This window comes from Oncorhynchus nerka, linkage group LG14 (genome assembly GCF_034236695.1).
Source record: "Oncorhynchus nerka isolate Pitt River linkage group LG14, Oner_Uvic_2.0, whole genome shotgun sequence".
Taxonomy (NCBI): Eukaryota; Metazoa; Chordata; class Actinopteri; order Salmoniformes; family Salmonidae; genus Oncorhynchus; species Oncorhynchus nerka.
In genome coordinates this window covers 92,982,671-92,999,681 of record NC_088409.1, presented here as the reverse complement: position 1 = coordinate 92,999,681, position 17,011 = coordinate 92,982,671, and the positions used below count along the sequence as shown (strand labels likewise).

At 46.1% G+C, this 17,011-nt stretch overlaps 2 protein-coding genes across 4 annotated transcripts in view; one reads left to right on the top strand and one right to left on the bottom strand.

Annotated features, from left to right (window-relative positions):
- LOC115127319 (neuroserpin-like) overlaps positions 1 to 2,962 on the bottom strand; it is a 68,128-nt gene extending 65,166 nt beyond the window's left edge. For both annotated transcript variants that reach the window (XM_065000545.1, XM_065000544.1), the window contains exon 1: positions 2,856 to 2,962. The gene's annotated coding sequence lies outside the window, so the exon portion shown is untranslated. The remainder of the gene's footprint in view (positions 1 to 2,855) is intronic.
- A 319-nt stretch (positions 2,963 to 3,281) lies between these two features.
- Positions 3,282 to 17,011, top strand: part of LOC115121946 (programmed cell death protein 10-like) — a 42,003-nt gene continuing 28,273 nt past the window's right edge. Inside the window, exons 1-3 of one of the 2 annotated variants that reach the window (XM_065000543.1) lie at positions 3,282 to 3,445; positions 13,753 to 13,933; positions 14,324 to 14,377. In XM_065000543.1, coding sequence (XP_064856615.1) covers positions 13,844 to 13,933; positions 14,324 to 14,377 — 144 coding nt within the window. In that variant the 5' untranslated portion in view covers positions 3,282 to 3,445; positions 13,753 to 13,843. The remainder of the gene's footprint in view (positions 3,446 to 13,752; positions 13,934 to 14,323; positions 14,378 to 17,011) is intronic. The other variant, XM_065000542.1, reaches the window with a different exon arrangement.

Sequence of the window (17,011 nt, the reverse complement as noted above, 5' to 3'; positions counted from 1 at the left end):
GAGGAGGACAGGAGGAGAGGACAGGAGGAGGAGAGGACAGGAGGAGGAGAGAGGAGGAGGACAGGAGGAGGACAGGAGGAGGAGAGAGGAGGAGGAGGACAGGAGGAGGACAGGAGGAGGAGAGGACAGGAGGAGGACAGGAGGAGGAGAGAGGAGGAGGAGGACAGGAGGAGGACAGGAGGAGAGGACAGGACATGAAGCAGAGAGAGAACGGTTTTAAAAGAGGAAGGGATAGAGACGTATGGAGGGATGGAAAGAGAGAGAGAGTAACACAGACATGCACGCACAAAGTAAGATGTGCAATGTTCTGATCATAATGGACAAGAGCTGTCTCTATCACTGACGTCCCTTGCATTTCATATGTGTGTGTTGGGTATGTACTGTAGGTGTGAGGGAGAGAGAGAGGTGATGAGGATCTGTCTCTATCAGCAGCCCACCCACCCCAGAGAGCAGAGCCAGCCACCAGCAGATCACTACCAATGACACAGGGCTGTGGACTAGATAACCGTTAATAACCCAGTTAACCTTTAATAACCCAGGTAACCTTTAATAACCCAGGTAACCGTTAATAACCCAGGTAACCATTAATAACCCAGTTAACCTTTAATAACCCAGGTAACCTTTAATAACCCAGGTAACCGTTAATAACCCAGGTAACCATTAATAACCGTTAATAGCCCGGGTAACCGTTAATAACCCAGGTAACCGTTAATAACCCAGGTAACCTTTAATAACCCAGGTAACCTTTAATAACCCAGTTAACCTTTAATAACCCAGGTAACCGTTAATAACCCAGGTAACCGTTAATAACCCAGGTAACCGTTAATAACCCAGGTAACCTTTAATAACCCAGGTAACCGTTAATAACCCAGGTAACCTTTAATAACCCAGGTAACCTTTAATAACCCAGGTAACCGTTAATAACCCAGGTAACCGTTAATAACCCAGGTAACCTTTAATAACCCAGGTAACCGTTAATAACCCAGGTAACCGTTAATAACCCAGGTAACCTTTAATAACCCAGGTAACCTTTAATAACCCAGGTAACCGTTAATAACCCAGGTAACCGTTAATAACCCAGGTAACCTTTAATAACCCAGGTAACCTTTAATAACCCAGGTAACCGTTAATAACCCAGGTAACCTTTAATAACCCAGGTAACCGTTAATAACCCAGGTAACCGTTAATAACCCAGGTAACCTTTAATAACCCAGGTAACCTTTAATAACCCAGGTAACCGTTAATAACCCAGGTAACCGTTAATAACCCAGGTAACCTTTAATAACCCAGGTAACCTTTAATAACCCAGGTAACCTTTAATAACCTTTAATAACCCAGGTAACCTTTAATAACCCAGGTAACCTTTAATAACCCAGGTAACCTTTAATAACCCAGGTAACCGTTAATAACCCAGGTAACCTTTAATAACCCAGGTAACCTTTAATAACCCAGGTAACCTTTAATAACCCAGGTAACCTTTAATAACCTTTAATAACCCAGGTAACCATTAATAACCCAGGTAACCTTTAATAACCCAGGTAACCTTTAATAACCCAGTTAACCTTTAATAACCCAGGTAACCTTTAATAACCCAGGTAACCTTTAATAACCCAGGTAACCTTTAATAACCCAGGTAACCTTTAATAACCCAGGTAACCTTTAATAACCCAGGTAACCTTTAATAACCCAGGTAACCTTTAATAACCCAGGTAACCTTTAATAACCCAGGTAACCTTTAATAACCCAGGTAACTAACCCAGGTAACCTTTAATAACCCAGGTAACCTTTAATAACCCAGGTAACCTTTAATAACCCAGGTAACCTTTAATAACCCAGGTAACCGTTAATAACCCAGGTAACCGTTAATAACCCGGCTCATCAACACAGATGAAGAAACAATAAATCCTAGGATTAATAACAACATATGGTTGTGTGCTTCTTTTGTTTCATAGAAGAGAATAATACAATTACGTTTCCTTTGGGTTTGGTGGAGGTGGTATAGGTTTAGTGAACTAACTGATTTGCTCTTTTTTTAAATATAATTTTTAAGTAACAGGTTCCTCTTGATAATTTGCATTATCATTGTCATTCATGTCAACCAAAATGTGTTACGGAAAAATGTGTAGAATAGCAGGAAATTGGCTTTAAACTGCAACATTTTATCTCGGCATCTTGGCAAAATGTGTAGAATAGAATTATTAATACAAAAAAAAAATATATATATATATATATAAAATGTGTAGAATAGAATTATTAATACAAAAATAAATATATATATATATATATATACAAAAAATGTGTTGAAATGCAGGAAGTTAGCTGTGTTTTCCAAAAACAATCCTGGCCTTGAGGTCTGTGCCCCGGGGACTGGGCGTGTTGTGCCAAGGTGGGAATTCAACCTTTTTATTATAACATTTACTTGAGAGAATTCATTTAAAGTCAATACTAGGCGTAATCCATTTCAAGGACATTAGAGACCCACAATATTGTAATTGTGTCTGTGTGTCCTCAACTGAAAAACAATCCCCTCATTGGCTATCGATGATGCTACTGCCTTTAGTGGACAGATCAGCGTCTTTAGGTTGTTAGAATCAGTACAGCCACCATCTCATAAAACACTAAGTGACATCAATTATTCCTTGTGGTCGCCTAGTAACTTCATCTTTGCCATGGCAATAAACCGCACCTCTATAATGTGAAAACATGAACGTATCACATAAACTATGATAACATCACCCAATCTGCAAATCTAGACGTGACAATGGCCGCAATCAAACCATTGATGTATAACTGATATACACACAATGCATTGAACATATTTCTACGTATTTTATAATATTGTTAATGTGCCTTACCGAGCAGTGTCAGGTAGGTAATGTAGAAATTACTGTCCTGTTTCGTGCGTCGCCTCGCTGGTTCTCTTCACCGCCGCAGCAGGTCGCTCGCGGAGCTAAATATTTTCGCTCTTGTCCCGCCCTTTCCACACGCTGATTGGTCCTTCACTGCGCTTCCTGAAACACAATGCACACTTTTTATTTCAGTAGCTGTTGTTGTTACATTTTTATATGTCCGGAATCGAGTTTGGCTACGAGAGATTGAGTTTTTGTATTTTATTATTTTTTCCAAAATAAGTCTGTTCACGCTTTAGCTGCTTGGTGTAGAACGCCCCTTGAGTGCTTGAACAACTTGGGAGTTGTAGTTCTTATATTTACCGTGCCTTTGCCACTGCCATAATGGGGGATGTCAATAAAAACTACAACCGACAACCAGTTTGGTGGCCAGCTGATTGGTGTTTACTCGGAAAACCGCGTCCCCTTTGGCTAGCCAGTTTTGATCATGCAGAAAACTTTGAATTAGAAATAAAATACACGACTACCTAGCCACGGAAAATGAGCCCTACTTCGCTATAAATAAGAAATCTACCACTTCTGTCTACTGTAAACAGGTATGTAGCTAAAGGCGGCGTTGCTATTTCACCAACTAACGTTAGCGAATCGTTTTTGTTTAGCTAGCTAAGAAAGTTAACGTTACAGTACCTGTTTGGCTAGTTAGTAATTTAGCGTATTCACGCACCTAGATACCCACCTGGGCGATGATTCAAACTGAATATAGTAACTAGCTAACTGATCAAGAGAAATTCCCCTCGTCGTTATTAGAGGATGTCTAGCTTGTTGGTGATCATAGCTAACTGTGTGTTGGTGATCATAGCTAACTGTGTGTTGGTCGATTGTAGCTAATCATTTCCATAATTGTCCTAATCAACGTAACGGTATAAACTAACGTTAGTTAGCTAATCTTAGTTGTGTAACTTAAATTATCCACGTTTCTGGCACTGCCAGTGGCAGGTGACCCCTAACCGAGGTAAAGTTGGTATTATATTCACATATTCAACAGACATTCGCCAAATACCATTTAAAAGCGGCATAAATCACTAACTAATTCACCGTTTGTCACAGAAACATCAAACTAAGTTAATTTTATTCTATACATGTCTAGCATACTTTTACAATCTTTGTTTTGAGTAAAAATTCCACTTTTGACTTGGTAGAAACACATCAATTCTAAAATATTGCATCTTAAAGATGAAGAAATCAATATCTAATTCAGTGATTGTGGCAGAAAGTGAAAATATGTATTTATTTGCAATAACTATAAAGAAATGTTAATGTCAAGTGAAATGTGTTCTATATGAAGTTACACAATGTTTATGTAGTTGTACAATGTTTACAATCTTAAATTGTATGCCAAATCAATATTTGCATTTTTAGTGCAACAGTTCCACATTTTAAACTAGTTACAAGGCACAACAGTCATGTATTTGTATGTCTCTAATTTAACAGCAAAAAGGCCCCTTAAAATCATTTTCAAGTCATTTTTTGTCATCCCCAGACAAGCTGAATTGCACCATTTCCTGAGGTAATAGATTCAACTGTTCAACACTTATAGCCAAATGTTTAATACCCTGGGTATTCCCAGAACACATTGTGGAAAGTCTATAGATTCAGTGGTCACTTTATTAGGTACAACCCCCTATGCATCTGGAGCAGTGTGAATTCAGAACTGTTGATGAACCTGGGAAAGGAGATAAGACTATTCAAGTTAAGTCCAGTTGGAGTTTGTTACACTCAGTACAAGTTTTGGAACTTTTCTGAGTTACAAAACACCATCACAGGCTGTGCTGTCATTTTGCACATTCTAAAGTTCAAACAAACAGTAACAGAATACCTGAATACTTCTCTGCAAGCTTTAGTGTCTAGCAAGCCAAGACCATGGGACTTGGTGTATGTAGGAGCAATTTATTTTCGTGAATAGGTTGGTGAACCTAATAAAGTGGCAACTGAGTGTAAATCTGATCCCCAAGGTCCTCATAGGCTCACTTGGATATATAGAGTTGAAGGTAAAGGAAAGATTATGAAACGGGGTCTTTAAAACACTGGCAGAAGTCTTTCATCCACATCCATTCACATAATATATGTCTTTTAAAGTATAAATAACCTTCTAAGACCACTTTCTTTCTGGATGTTTTAAAAGGTTTGCAAATAGTTCTTTCTGCAAGGAATGTGAATTGAAAGGGATGTGGTAATACCTATGTAGGTGATGTAGTTTCTACATTGGTATAATGTGTAGTAGTTGCACACCTCCCTGCTGAATTAAGCGATCGAAACGAGCAGGGACCTTAATGTTACCTGAATTTGTCCGTTAGAAAGTCTCGTGTTTGGACTAATGTTTACACCGCAGTTGTCATCAAACGGTGACCTCATTATAATGAAATGTCATGAGTGGTTGGAAATGTAATTAGCTCATTTGTGGCAGAGTGTAACGTTACTCAAGTCAAGACACTAATCGAGGAGGAGGAGGCTGTATGAGGTAGCTACAGTACACGGGGGTGGTACTGGTGCATGGGAGTTATGGCTAGAGACATCTGTTGTTGTTTTGTAACTGCTGTACATTTCTCCACAGCAGCTGGCTTATCGGACCAGTCAGCCGTCCATACGCCTTGCTTTATGTGACAAATGACTCTCGTGGACATTTTAAATGAGGTTTTAACGGCCTGTAAATAAAACCTGTTCATTTTACAACGTGATAATGCACGCCTGCTTGAATTAATGTCTCGGGCGGATGTATAGCTAGGTCTTTTGTATCATAACAGTCAGACAACTGAGGTCATTGAAAGTGACGATGTCATGTTCTGCAGGTCCAGTAGCCCGGCTAATCAGCGTGTTGCCGACAGTAGCGTTGTCCAGATGACAGGCAATGGAGAGAAGCATAGCATCACATAAGAAAGAATATGTCCAATACTTTTTCCTTTCCGCTATTGTCCCCCCACTCTTCACTGCTGGGTGGAATGTTTCTAGTCTCAGTGCCCTTAGGCTGCTATCACGTCCTTTCAAATCAGAGGCCTTGAAGGAGATGTGTCAAGCTTGTGGTGAGATTATTGGGACATGGCCTAAGGAGTCTCAGCACTGCTCTAGCGAAACGTTGCCCCTGTGTTCTGCTCCAGGATCAGTTTCCCCTGCCTCCATCCTGGTCTCAAAGGAATACATGGGGATGAAGCTGACCTGAGAGCAGTGCTCAGAGCTATGGTTTTTATCAACGGCCTCTGAAGACACTGCCTGCCTAGTCAGAAATAGACCTTACACACAGTGAAGTGCTGTCTGGTAATAATTATTATTATTTAACTAGGCAAGTCAGTTACTATCAAATGCTTATTTACAATGGCCTACACTGTGCCAAATGTAGAGCACCTATGGGACTCTCAATCAAATCAAATCAATGGCCTACACTGTGCCAAATGTAGAGCACCTATGGGACTCTCAATCAAATCAAATCAATGGCCTACACTGTGCCAAATGTAGAGCACCTATGGGACTCTCAATCAAATCAATGGCCTACACTGTGCCAAATGTAGAGCACCTATGGGACGCTCAATCAAATCAAATCAATGGCCTACACTGTGCCAAATGTAGAGCACCTATGGGACTCTCAATCAAATCAATGGCCTACACTGTGCCAAATGTAGAGCACCTATGGGACGCTCAATCAAATCAAATCAATGGCCTACACTGTGCCAAATGTAGAGCACCTATGGGACTCTCAATCAAATCAAATCAATGGCCTACACTGTGCCAAATGTAGAGCACCTATGGGACTCTCAATCAAATCAAATCAATGGCCTACACTGTGCCAAATGTAGAGCACCTATGGGACGCTCAATCAAATCAAATCAAATGGATTTATATAGCCCTTCGTACATCAGCTGATATCTCAAAGTGCTGTACAGAAACCCAGCCTAAAACCCCAAACAGCAAGCAATGCAGGTGTAGAAGCACGGTGGCTAGGAAAAACTCCCTAGAAAGGCCAAAACCTAGGAAGAAATCTTGAGAAGAACCAGGCTATGTGGGGTGGCCAGTCCTCTTCTGGCTTTGCCGGGTGGAGATTATAACAGAACATGGCCAAGATGTTCAAATGTTCATAAATGACCAGCATGGTCCAATAATAATAAGGCAGAACAATTGAAACTGGAGCAGCAGCACAGTCAGGTGGACTGGGGACAGCAATGAGTCATCATGTCAGGTAGTCCTGGGGCACGGTCCTAGGGCTCAGGTCAGTTGAAACTGGGGCAGCAGCATGGCCAGGTGGACTTGGGACAGCAATGAGTCATCATGTCAGGTAGTCCTGAGGCATGGTCCTAGGGCTCAGGTCCTCCGAGAGAGAGAAAGAAAGAGAGAATTAGAGAGAGCACACTTAAGTTCACACAGGACACCGAATAGGATAGGAGAAGTACTCCAGATATAACAAACTGACCCTAACCCCCGACACAAACTACTGCAGCATAAATACTGGAGGCTGAGACAGGAGGGGTCAGGAAACACTGTGGCCCCATCCGAGGACACCCCTGGACAGGGCCAAACAGGAAGGATATAACCCCACCCACTTTGCCAAAGCACAGCCCCCACACAGCCCCCAATCACGGCAGGATGTGATACGGCCTGGATTCAAACTAGGGACTGTAGTGATGCTTCTTGCACTGAGATGTCTTAGACCGCTGCGCCACTCGGGAGCGGCCAAAGGGTGAAGTCATGCAGTACATCATCCTGCTGAATGTTTCAGTCAGAGGAGGAGGAAAGAGAATCGTAGCTTGCCTGCTCGGTAGCACAGGGGTACCAGCATTTCCGTTGACTGGCAATTCCGGTCTTTTGGCCCCCAAAATGAAGAAATGTCATAAATGACACTGTTGCCGGCCAAAATGTCCCGGAGGAAAAATCCCCCAAAAATGCTTTTTATTCATCGATGGAAATACCTTTTATTTAAATGCTTATCGGTTCATTTTCATATTTTAGTGGAATTTAAATTGGGCTGTGTGTATTTTCGTTAGTCATTATGTATCTTATTTATCCAACACAACTATCACACGCACACAGCATACAGAACCTGTTCTGAGACTGGTTTCTCCTGCTGCTCCTCAGCCGGTTGCTGCTGGAGGAAAACATGTTTTAGAGACTGACAGACAGGGTCTGGTGGTGCAGTCCTCCCTGTCAGACTGACAGACAGGGTCTGGTGATGCAGTCCTCCCTGTCAGACTGACAGACAGGGTCTGGTGATGCAGTCCTCCCTGACAGGGTCAGACTGACAGACAGGGTCTGGTGGTGCAGTTCTCCCTGTCAGACTGACAGACAGGGTCTGGTGGGTTCTCCCTGTCAGTGACAGAGACAGGGTCAGTCCTCCCTGTCAGACTGACAGACAGGGTCTGGTGGTGCAGTTCTCCCTGTCAGACTGACAGACAGGGTCTGGTGGTGCAGTTCTCCCTGTCAGACTGACAGACAGGGTCTGGTGGTGCAGTTCTCCCTGTCAGACTGACAGACAGGGTCTGGTGATGCAGTCCTCCCTGTCAGACTGACAGACAGGGTCTGGTGGTGCAGTTCTCCCTGTCAGACTGACAGACAGGGTCTGGTGGTGCAGTTCTCCCTGTCAGACTGACAGACAGGGTCTGGTGATGCAGTTCTCCCTGTCAGACTGACAGACAGGGTCTGGTGGTGCAGTTCTCCCTGTCAGACTGACAGACAGGGTCTGGTGGTGCAGTTCTCCCTGTCAGACTGACAGACAGTGCAGTTCTCCCTGTCAGACTGACAGACAGGGTCTGGTGGTGCAGTTCTCCCTGTCAGACTCAGACTGACAGACAGGGTCTGGTGGTGCAGTTCTCCCTGTCAGACTGACAGACAGGGTCTGGTGGTGCAGTTCTCCCTGTCAGACTGACAGACAGGGTCTGGTGGTGCAGTTCTCCCTGTCAGACTGACAGACAGGGTCTGGTGGTGCAGTTCTCCCTGTCAGACTGACAGACAGGGTCTGGTGATGCAGTCCTCCCTGTCAGACTGACAGACAGGGTCTGGTGATGCAGTCCTCCCTGTCAGACTGACAGACAGGGTCTGGTGGTGCAGTTCTCCCTGTCAGACTGACAGACAGGGTCTGGTGGTGCAGTCCTCCCTGTCAGACTGACAGACAGGGTCTGGTGGTGCAGTTCTCCCTGTCAGACTGACAGACAGGGTCTGGTGGTGCAGTTCTCCCTGTCAGACTGACAGACAGGGTCTGGTGGTGCAGTTCTCAGACTGACCAGGGTCTGTCAGAGTTCTGTCAGACTGGGACAGGGTCTGGTGGTGCAGGGTTCTCTCCCTGTCAGACTGACAGACAGGGTCTGGTGGTGCAGTTCTCCCTGTCAGACTGACAGACAGGGTCTGGTGGTGCAGTTCTCCCTGTCAGACTGACAGAGGGTCTGGTGGTGCAGTTCTCCCTGTCAGACTGACAGACAGGGTCTGTCAGACTGGTGCAGTTCAGTTCTCCCTGTCAGACTGACAGACAGGGTCTGGTGGTGCAGTTCTCCCTGTCAGACTGACAGACAGGGTCTGGTGGTGCAGTTCTCCCTGTCAGACTGACAGACAGGGTCTGGTGGGGTCTGGTGGTGCAGTTCTCCCTGTCAGACTGACAGACAGGGTCTGGTGGTGCAGTTCTCCCTGTCAGACTGACAGACAGGGTCTGGTGGTGCAGTTCTCTCTGTCAGACTGTCAGACTGACAGACAGGGTCTGGTGTTCAGTTCTCCCTGTCAGACTGACAGACAGGGTCAGTGGTGCAGTTCTCCCTGTCAGACTGACAGACAGGGTCTGGTGGTGCAGTTCTCCCTGTCAGACTGACAGACAGGGTCTGGTGGTGCAGTTCTCCCTGTCAGACTGACAGACAGGGTCTGGTGGTGCAGTTCTCCCTGTCAGACTGACAGACAGGGTCTGGTGGTGCAGTTCTCCCTGTCAGACTGACAGACAGGGTCTGGTGGTGCAGTTCTCCCTTCTGACAGACCTGCAGTTCTCCCTGTCAGACTGACAGACAGGGTCTGGTGGTGCAGTTCTCCCTGTCAGACTGACAGACAGGGTCTGGTGGTGCAGTTCTCTCTGTCAGACTGACAGACAGGGTCTGGTGGTGCAGTTCTCTCTGTCAGACTGACAGACAGGGTCTGGTGGTGCAGTTCTCTCTGTCAGAGTAACCAACAGAGGACTTGGAAAGCATACCAACTACTGTAGAAATGATTATTTTGTGAGTAACCTAATTTATCTTCCTTTATTTCCACCTTGTAGTGAGTTTATCCAAACTGTCATCTCCTACCATTCTGATAGATTGGAGACGGTCAGAAAACGTGCTTGTAATGTTAATCATTTGGTTGATATTCTACTGGTTACTACTAGGCAGATGCCCCATGGGGCAGAGTGGCCCACACGCACTTTAAATGTTAGAAATCACTAGTAAAACCTTTCTCGTGAATGACTTCATCACTGATCACAGATTTGATTGCATGTTTCTCACTGAAGCATGGCTGTTTTCAGTGTTGCTATTAGTGAAGTCGTCCCCCCCCCCCCTTCGGAATACAGGTTTTCATACTGAGAAAAGGGTGGAGGGACAGCCTCTATTTTTACCAATAGTCTCAGCTGTAGGGACATTTCATTTGGTGACTATGGGTCTGTTGATCATCATGCTATTCTGTTGAAATATCAGACTCCGCCCACCAGTGCTGACCATAACCCCGTATGGTCATAACCCTGTATAGTCATAACCCCGTATGGTCATAACCCCGTATGGTCATAACCCCGTATAGTCATAACCCCGTATGGTCATAACCCCGTATAGTCATAACCCTGTATGGTCATAACCCTGTATGGTCATAACCCCGTATGGTCATAACCCCGTATGGTCATAACCCTGTATAGTCATAACCCCGTATGGTCATAACCCTGTATGGTCATAACCCCGTATGGTCATAACCCCGTATGGTCATAACCCCGTATGATCATAACCCCGTATGGTCATAACCCCGTATGGTCATAACCCCATAACCCCGTATGGTCATAACCCCGTATGGTCATAACCCCGTATGGTCATAACCCCGTATAGCCCAACAAAACACTGCCCCACTTCCTTTACTGATTTCTCTCAACTATTGTTCTTGAGAACTGTGATACAATCATTGTGTTTGGTGATTTTAATATTCATGTTGACAAAGAGACTGACCATTGATTTTCTGAATCTTTTGAAATCTATGGACTTTATCCAACATGTTACTGGGCCCATCCATAACCACGGTACTCTGGACCTGGTTATTACCAAGGGGCTTTCTACCGGACCTGGTTATTACCCAAGGGGCTTTCTACTGTACCTGGTTATTACCAAGGGGCTTTCTACTGTACCTGGTTATTACCAAGGGGCTTTCTACCGGACCTGGTTATTACCAAGGGGCTTTCTACCGGACCTGGTTATTACCCAAGGGGCTTTCTACTGTACCTGGTTATTACCAAGGGGCTTTCTATTGACATATCTTCTATTGTTGGATGTTGCTTTATCTGATCACCACTGTGTGTTTGACTACCTTGTTGCCCGTAGCAACAGGGTAATACTGAACACATTATTATTAAGAAATGCTATCTGACCTCTGAAGTTGCTACAGGATTTTATTAAGTGTATATATCCACCTGTTCTGCCTTCCTCTTGTGATGATTTAGTTGATCACTTTTAATAGCAAGTTAAGGGAAACCATTGATAGCACAGTTGCAGTGAAGATGAAAAGGCCACAACCAAACCGAGAGGTCCTTGGATGAGTGAGGAAACTAATACAATGAAAGAGAAAGGCAAGGTGGAAGTGTAGAAATCCTTTTGCAGGTCCATTATGATATTCCGAGAGAGCAACTTGGCATATCTAACAAGGCAATTAGAAATGCCAGACAGGCTCATTTCTCTAATTTGATCACTAAAACTCTGAATAATTAGAGAGTGCTGTTCTCCACCATTGATGGCCTGATAAATCCTACCACTGCAAACCTATGTGAACTTTCCTCCACATCTAAGTGTGATGAGTTTGAGGCATATTTCAGACATTAGGCTGGGTATCGGTCAAGCTAGACCTGATGATACGTCCCCTAGCCTACCACGCGAAGGCCTGATGATACGTCCCCTAGCCTTCCACGCGAAGGCCTGATGATACGTCCCCTAGCCTACCACGCGAAGGCCTGATGATACGTCCCCTAGCCTACCACGCGAAGGCCTGATGATACGTCCCCTAGCCTACCACGCGAAGGCCTGATGATACGTCCCCTAGCCTACCACGCGAAGGCCTGATGATACGTCCCCTAGCCTACCACGCGAAGGCCTGATGATACGTCCCCTAGCCTACCACGCGAAGGCCTGATGATACGTCCCCTAGCCTACCACGCGAAGGCCTGATGATACGTCCCTAGCCTACCACGCGAAGGCCTGATGATACGTCCCCTAGCCTACCACGCGAAGGCCTGATGATACGTCCCCTAGCCTACCACGCGAAGGCCTGATGATACGTCCCCTAGCCTACCACGCGAAGGCCTGATGATACGTCCCCCAGCCTACGTCCCACGCGAAGGCCTGATGATACGTCCCCTAGCCTACCACGCGAAGGCCTGATGATACGTCCCCTAGCCTACCACGCGAAGGCCTGATGATACGTCCCCTAGCCTACCACGCGAAGGCCTGATGATACGTCCCCTAGCCTACCACGCGAAGGCCTGACGATACGTTCCCTAGCCTACCACGCGAAGGCACTATGGATTTATTTCTCCTGGTTGACGTGCGCAGGAAAGGGACATGACAACATCCGGTCGTGGCCGGCTGCGACACAGCTCGGGCTCGAACCTGACTCTGCAGTGACGCCTCTAGCACTGCCACTCTCGGGCTCGAACCTGACTCTGCAGTGACGCCTCTAGCACTGCAACTCTTGGGCTCGAACCTGACTCTGCAGTGACGCCTCTAGCACTGCCACTCTCGGGCTCGAACCTGAATCTGCAGTGACGCCTCTAGCACTGCAACTCTCGGGCTCAAACCTGACTCTGCAGTGACGCCTCTAGCACTGCCACTCTCGGGCTCGAACCTGAATCTGCAGTGACGCCTCTAGCACTGCCACTCTCGGGCTCGAACCTGAATCTGCAGTGACGCCTCTAGCACTGCCACTCTCGGGCTCGAACCTGACTCTGCAGTGACGCCTCTAGCACTGCCACTCTCGGGCTCGAACCTGACTCTGCAGTGACGCCTCTAGCACTGCCACTCGGGAGGCGCAGGTGGAATGTTTACCTGGTTATACAATGTCATCGCCCTCCAAGGCTAGATGTTGTTTGTTGACGTAGACATTACTAGCACAGAAAAAAATAAGGCCTACATTTTGACCTCAACCAGAAGCAGTAAAGTAGCCTAAATGCGGTATTATAGTCAAACAGTAGGTTCTGTAACATTGGATTGTGTTCTCTTCCTCCTCCCCCCTCCTCTCCTCATAAAGTAGGTTCTGTAACATTGGATTGTGTTCTCTGTCCTCTTCCTCCTCCCCTCCTCTCCTCATAAAGTAGGTTATGTAACATTGGATTGTGTTCTCTGTCCTCTTCCTCCTCCCATGCTCTCCCCTCCTCCTCATAAAGTAGGTTCTGTAACATTGGATTGTGTTCTCTGTCCTCTTCCTCCTCCCATGCTCTCCTCTCCTCATAAAGTAGGTTATGTAACATTGGATTGTGTTCTCTGTCCTCTTCCTCCTCCCCTCCTCTCCTCATAAAGTAGGTTATGTAACATTGGATTGTGTTCTCTGTCCTCTTTCTCCTCCCATGCTCTCCTCTCCTCTCCACATAAAGTAGGTTATGTAACATTGGATTGTGTTCTCTGTCCTCCTTCCTCCTCCCATGCTCTCCCGTGGACCCTTCGCTCCTCAGGTCCTGCCCCCCAGCCTTCTCTGAAGCGATTCCTGCCCCTGTAGCAGCCTTCACACCACACACGTACAGACACGTGGGACTCTGGACGAGGATGACAATGGAAGAGATGAAGAATGAAGCGGAGATGACCTCGATGGTTTCCATGACACTCTACACTGTGATGTACCCCGTCTTCCACGAGGTAAAGAGGCAGTGTTTCTTCAATGGGAGTGTGTGTGTGTGTGTCTCTGTTCTCTGTAAGGTTATACCCAGATACCCTTTTCCCCAAAGTTCCTTGTTGTATTATCACTGTGAGGACTTCTGGTACCCACAAGGATAGTAAAACCAAACCACACACACTCTTCTTCAACGGTGTTTGTGTGTACCAGTGCACTGTAGGGGGTTTCTGCTGTGTTCGCTAATGAGATGAACATCCATGTATGTAGCTACTAGCTATGCAGTTTGAAGTGTTTTCATGTTGTGCTAATTAGTATAGCTCTGTGTTTCCTTGTTTGTGAGATGTGTGTGTATGCTATGTTAATGAGAAGATATCTGTTAGAAGGGTTTTGATGCATTGATAATGTGTTTACAGTTGGAGAGAGTGAACCTGTCGGCAGCACAGACACTGAGGGCAGCATTTATAAAGGTAAGGACCCATACACCACATCACTCTTCATGGGAAAGGACAGTGTTTATAAAGGTAGGGAGGTGGAGGGACAGGACAGTGTTTATAAAGGTAGGGAGGTGGAGGGACAGGACAGTGTTTATAAAGGTAGGGAGGTGGAGGGACAGGACAGTGTTTATAAAGGTAGGGAGGTGGAGGGACAGGACAGTGTTTATAAAGGTAGGGAGGTGGAGGGACAGGACAGTGTTTATAAAGGTAGGGAGATACAGGGACAGGACAGTGTTTATAAAGGTAGGGAGGTGGAGGGACAGGACAGTGTTTATAAAGGTAGGGAGGTGGAGGGACAGGACAGTGTTTATAAAGGTAGGGAGGTGGAGGGACAGGACAGTGTTTATAAAGGTAGGGAGGTGGAAGGACAGGACAGTGTTTATAAAGGTAGGGAGGTACAGGGACAGGACAGTGTTTATAAAGGTAGGGAGGTACAGGGACAGGACAGTGTTTATAAAGGTAGGGAGGTACAGGGACAGGACAGTGTTTATAAAGGTAGGGAGGTGGAGGGACAGGACAGCGTTTATAAAGGTAGGGAGATACAGGGACAGGACAGTGTTTATAAAGGTAAGGAGGTGGAGGGACAGGACAGTGTTTATAAAGGTAGGGAGGTGGAGGGACAGGGACAGTGTTTATAAAGGTAGGGAGGTGGAGGGACAGGGACAGTGTTTATAAAGGTAGGGAGGTACAGGGACAGGACAGTGTTTATAAAGGTAGGGAGGTGGAGGGACAGGACAGCATTTCTAAAGGTAGGGAGGTGGAGGGACAGGACAGTGTTTATAAAGGTAGGGAGGTGGAAGGACAGGGACAGTGTTTATAAAGGTAGTGAGGGACAGGGACAGGACAGTGTTTATAAAGGTAGTGAGGTACAGGGACAGGACAGTGTTTATAAAGGTAGTGAGGTACAGGGACAGGACAGCGTTTCTAAAGGTAGGGAGGTGGAGGGACAGGACAGCATTTCTAAAGGTAGGGAGGTGGAGGGACAGGACAGTGTTTATAAAGGTAGGGAGGTGGAAGGACAGGGACAGTGTTTATAAAGGTAGTGAGGGACAGGGACAGGGACAGTGTTTATAAAGGTAGGGAGGTACAGGGACAGGACAGTGTTTATAAAGGTAGGGAGGTACAGGGACAGGACAGTGTTTATAAAGGTAGGGAGGTGGAGGGACAGGACAGCGTTTATAAAGGTAGGGAGGTGGAGGGACAGGGACAGTGTTTATAAAGGTAGGGAGGTACAGGGACAGGACAGCTTTTCTAAAGGTAGGGAGGTGGAGGGACAGGACAGCGTTTATAAAGGTAGGGAGGTGGAGGGACAGGGACAGTGTTTATAAAGGTAGGGAGGTACAGGGACAGGACAGCTTTTCTAAAGGTAGGGAGGTGGAGGGACAGGACAGTGTTTATAAAGGTAGGGAGGTGGAGGGGCAGGACATTGTTTATAAAGGTAGGGAGGTGGAGGGACAGGACAGTGTTGGAGGTGGATAAAGGTTTATAAAAGGTAGGGAGGTGGAGGGACAGGGACAGTGTTTATAAAGGTAGGGAGGTGGAGGGACAGGACAGTGTTTATAAAGGTAGGGAGGTGGAGGGGACAGGACAGTGTTTATAAAGGTAGGGAGGTGGAGGGACAGGGACAGTGTTTATAAAGGTAGGGAGGTGGAGGGACAGGACAGTGTTTATAAAGGTAGGGAGGTGGAGGGACAGGGACAGGACAGTGTTTATAAAGGTAGGGAGGTGGAGGGACAGGACAGTGTTTATAAGGGTAGGAAGTGGTAGGGGAGGACAGGGACAGGACAGTGTTTATAAAAAGGTACAGGGGGAGGTGGTAGGGAGGTGGAGGGACAGGACAGTGTTTATAAGGGTAGGGAAGTGGAAGGACAGGGACAGGACAGTGTTTATAAAGGTAGGGAGGTGGAGGGACAGGGACAGGACAGTGTTTATAAAGGTAGGGAGGTGGAGGGACAGGACAGTGTTTATAAGGGTAGGGAGGTGGAAGGACAGGGACAGGACAGTGTTTATAAAGGTAGGGAGGTACAGGGACAGGACAGTGTTTATAAAGGTAGGGAGGTGGAGGGACAGGACAGGACAGTGTTTATAAAGGTAGGGAGGTACAGGGACAGGACAGTGTTTATAAAGGTAGGGAGGTGGAAGGACAGGACAGTGTTTATAAAGGTAGGGAGGTACAGGGACAGGACAGTGTTTATAAAGGTAGGGAGGTACAGGGACAGGACAGTGTTTATAAAGGTAGGGAGGTGGAAGGACAGGACAGTGTTTATAAAGGTAGGGAGGTACAGGGACAGGACAGTGTTTATAAAGGTAAGGAGGTGGAGGGACAGGACAGTGTTTATAAAGGTAGGGAGGTGGAGGGACAGGACAGTGTTTATAAAGGTAAGGAACCATACACCAAATCAGAAACAGAATAGTCCTGAGGGGTATTTTAGGAAGCAGGATGAGATGTTTCTACAACTTGATTGGAGTCCATCTGTGGTAAATTCAATCGATTGGACATGATGTGGAAAGGCACACACCTGTCTATATAAGGTTCCACAGTTGATAGTGCATGTCAGAGTAAAAACCAAGCCATGAGGTCGAAGGAATTGTCCTTAGAGACAGGAT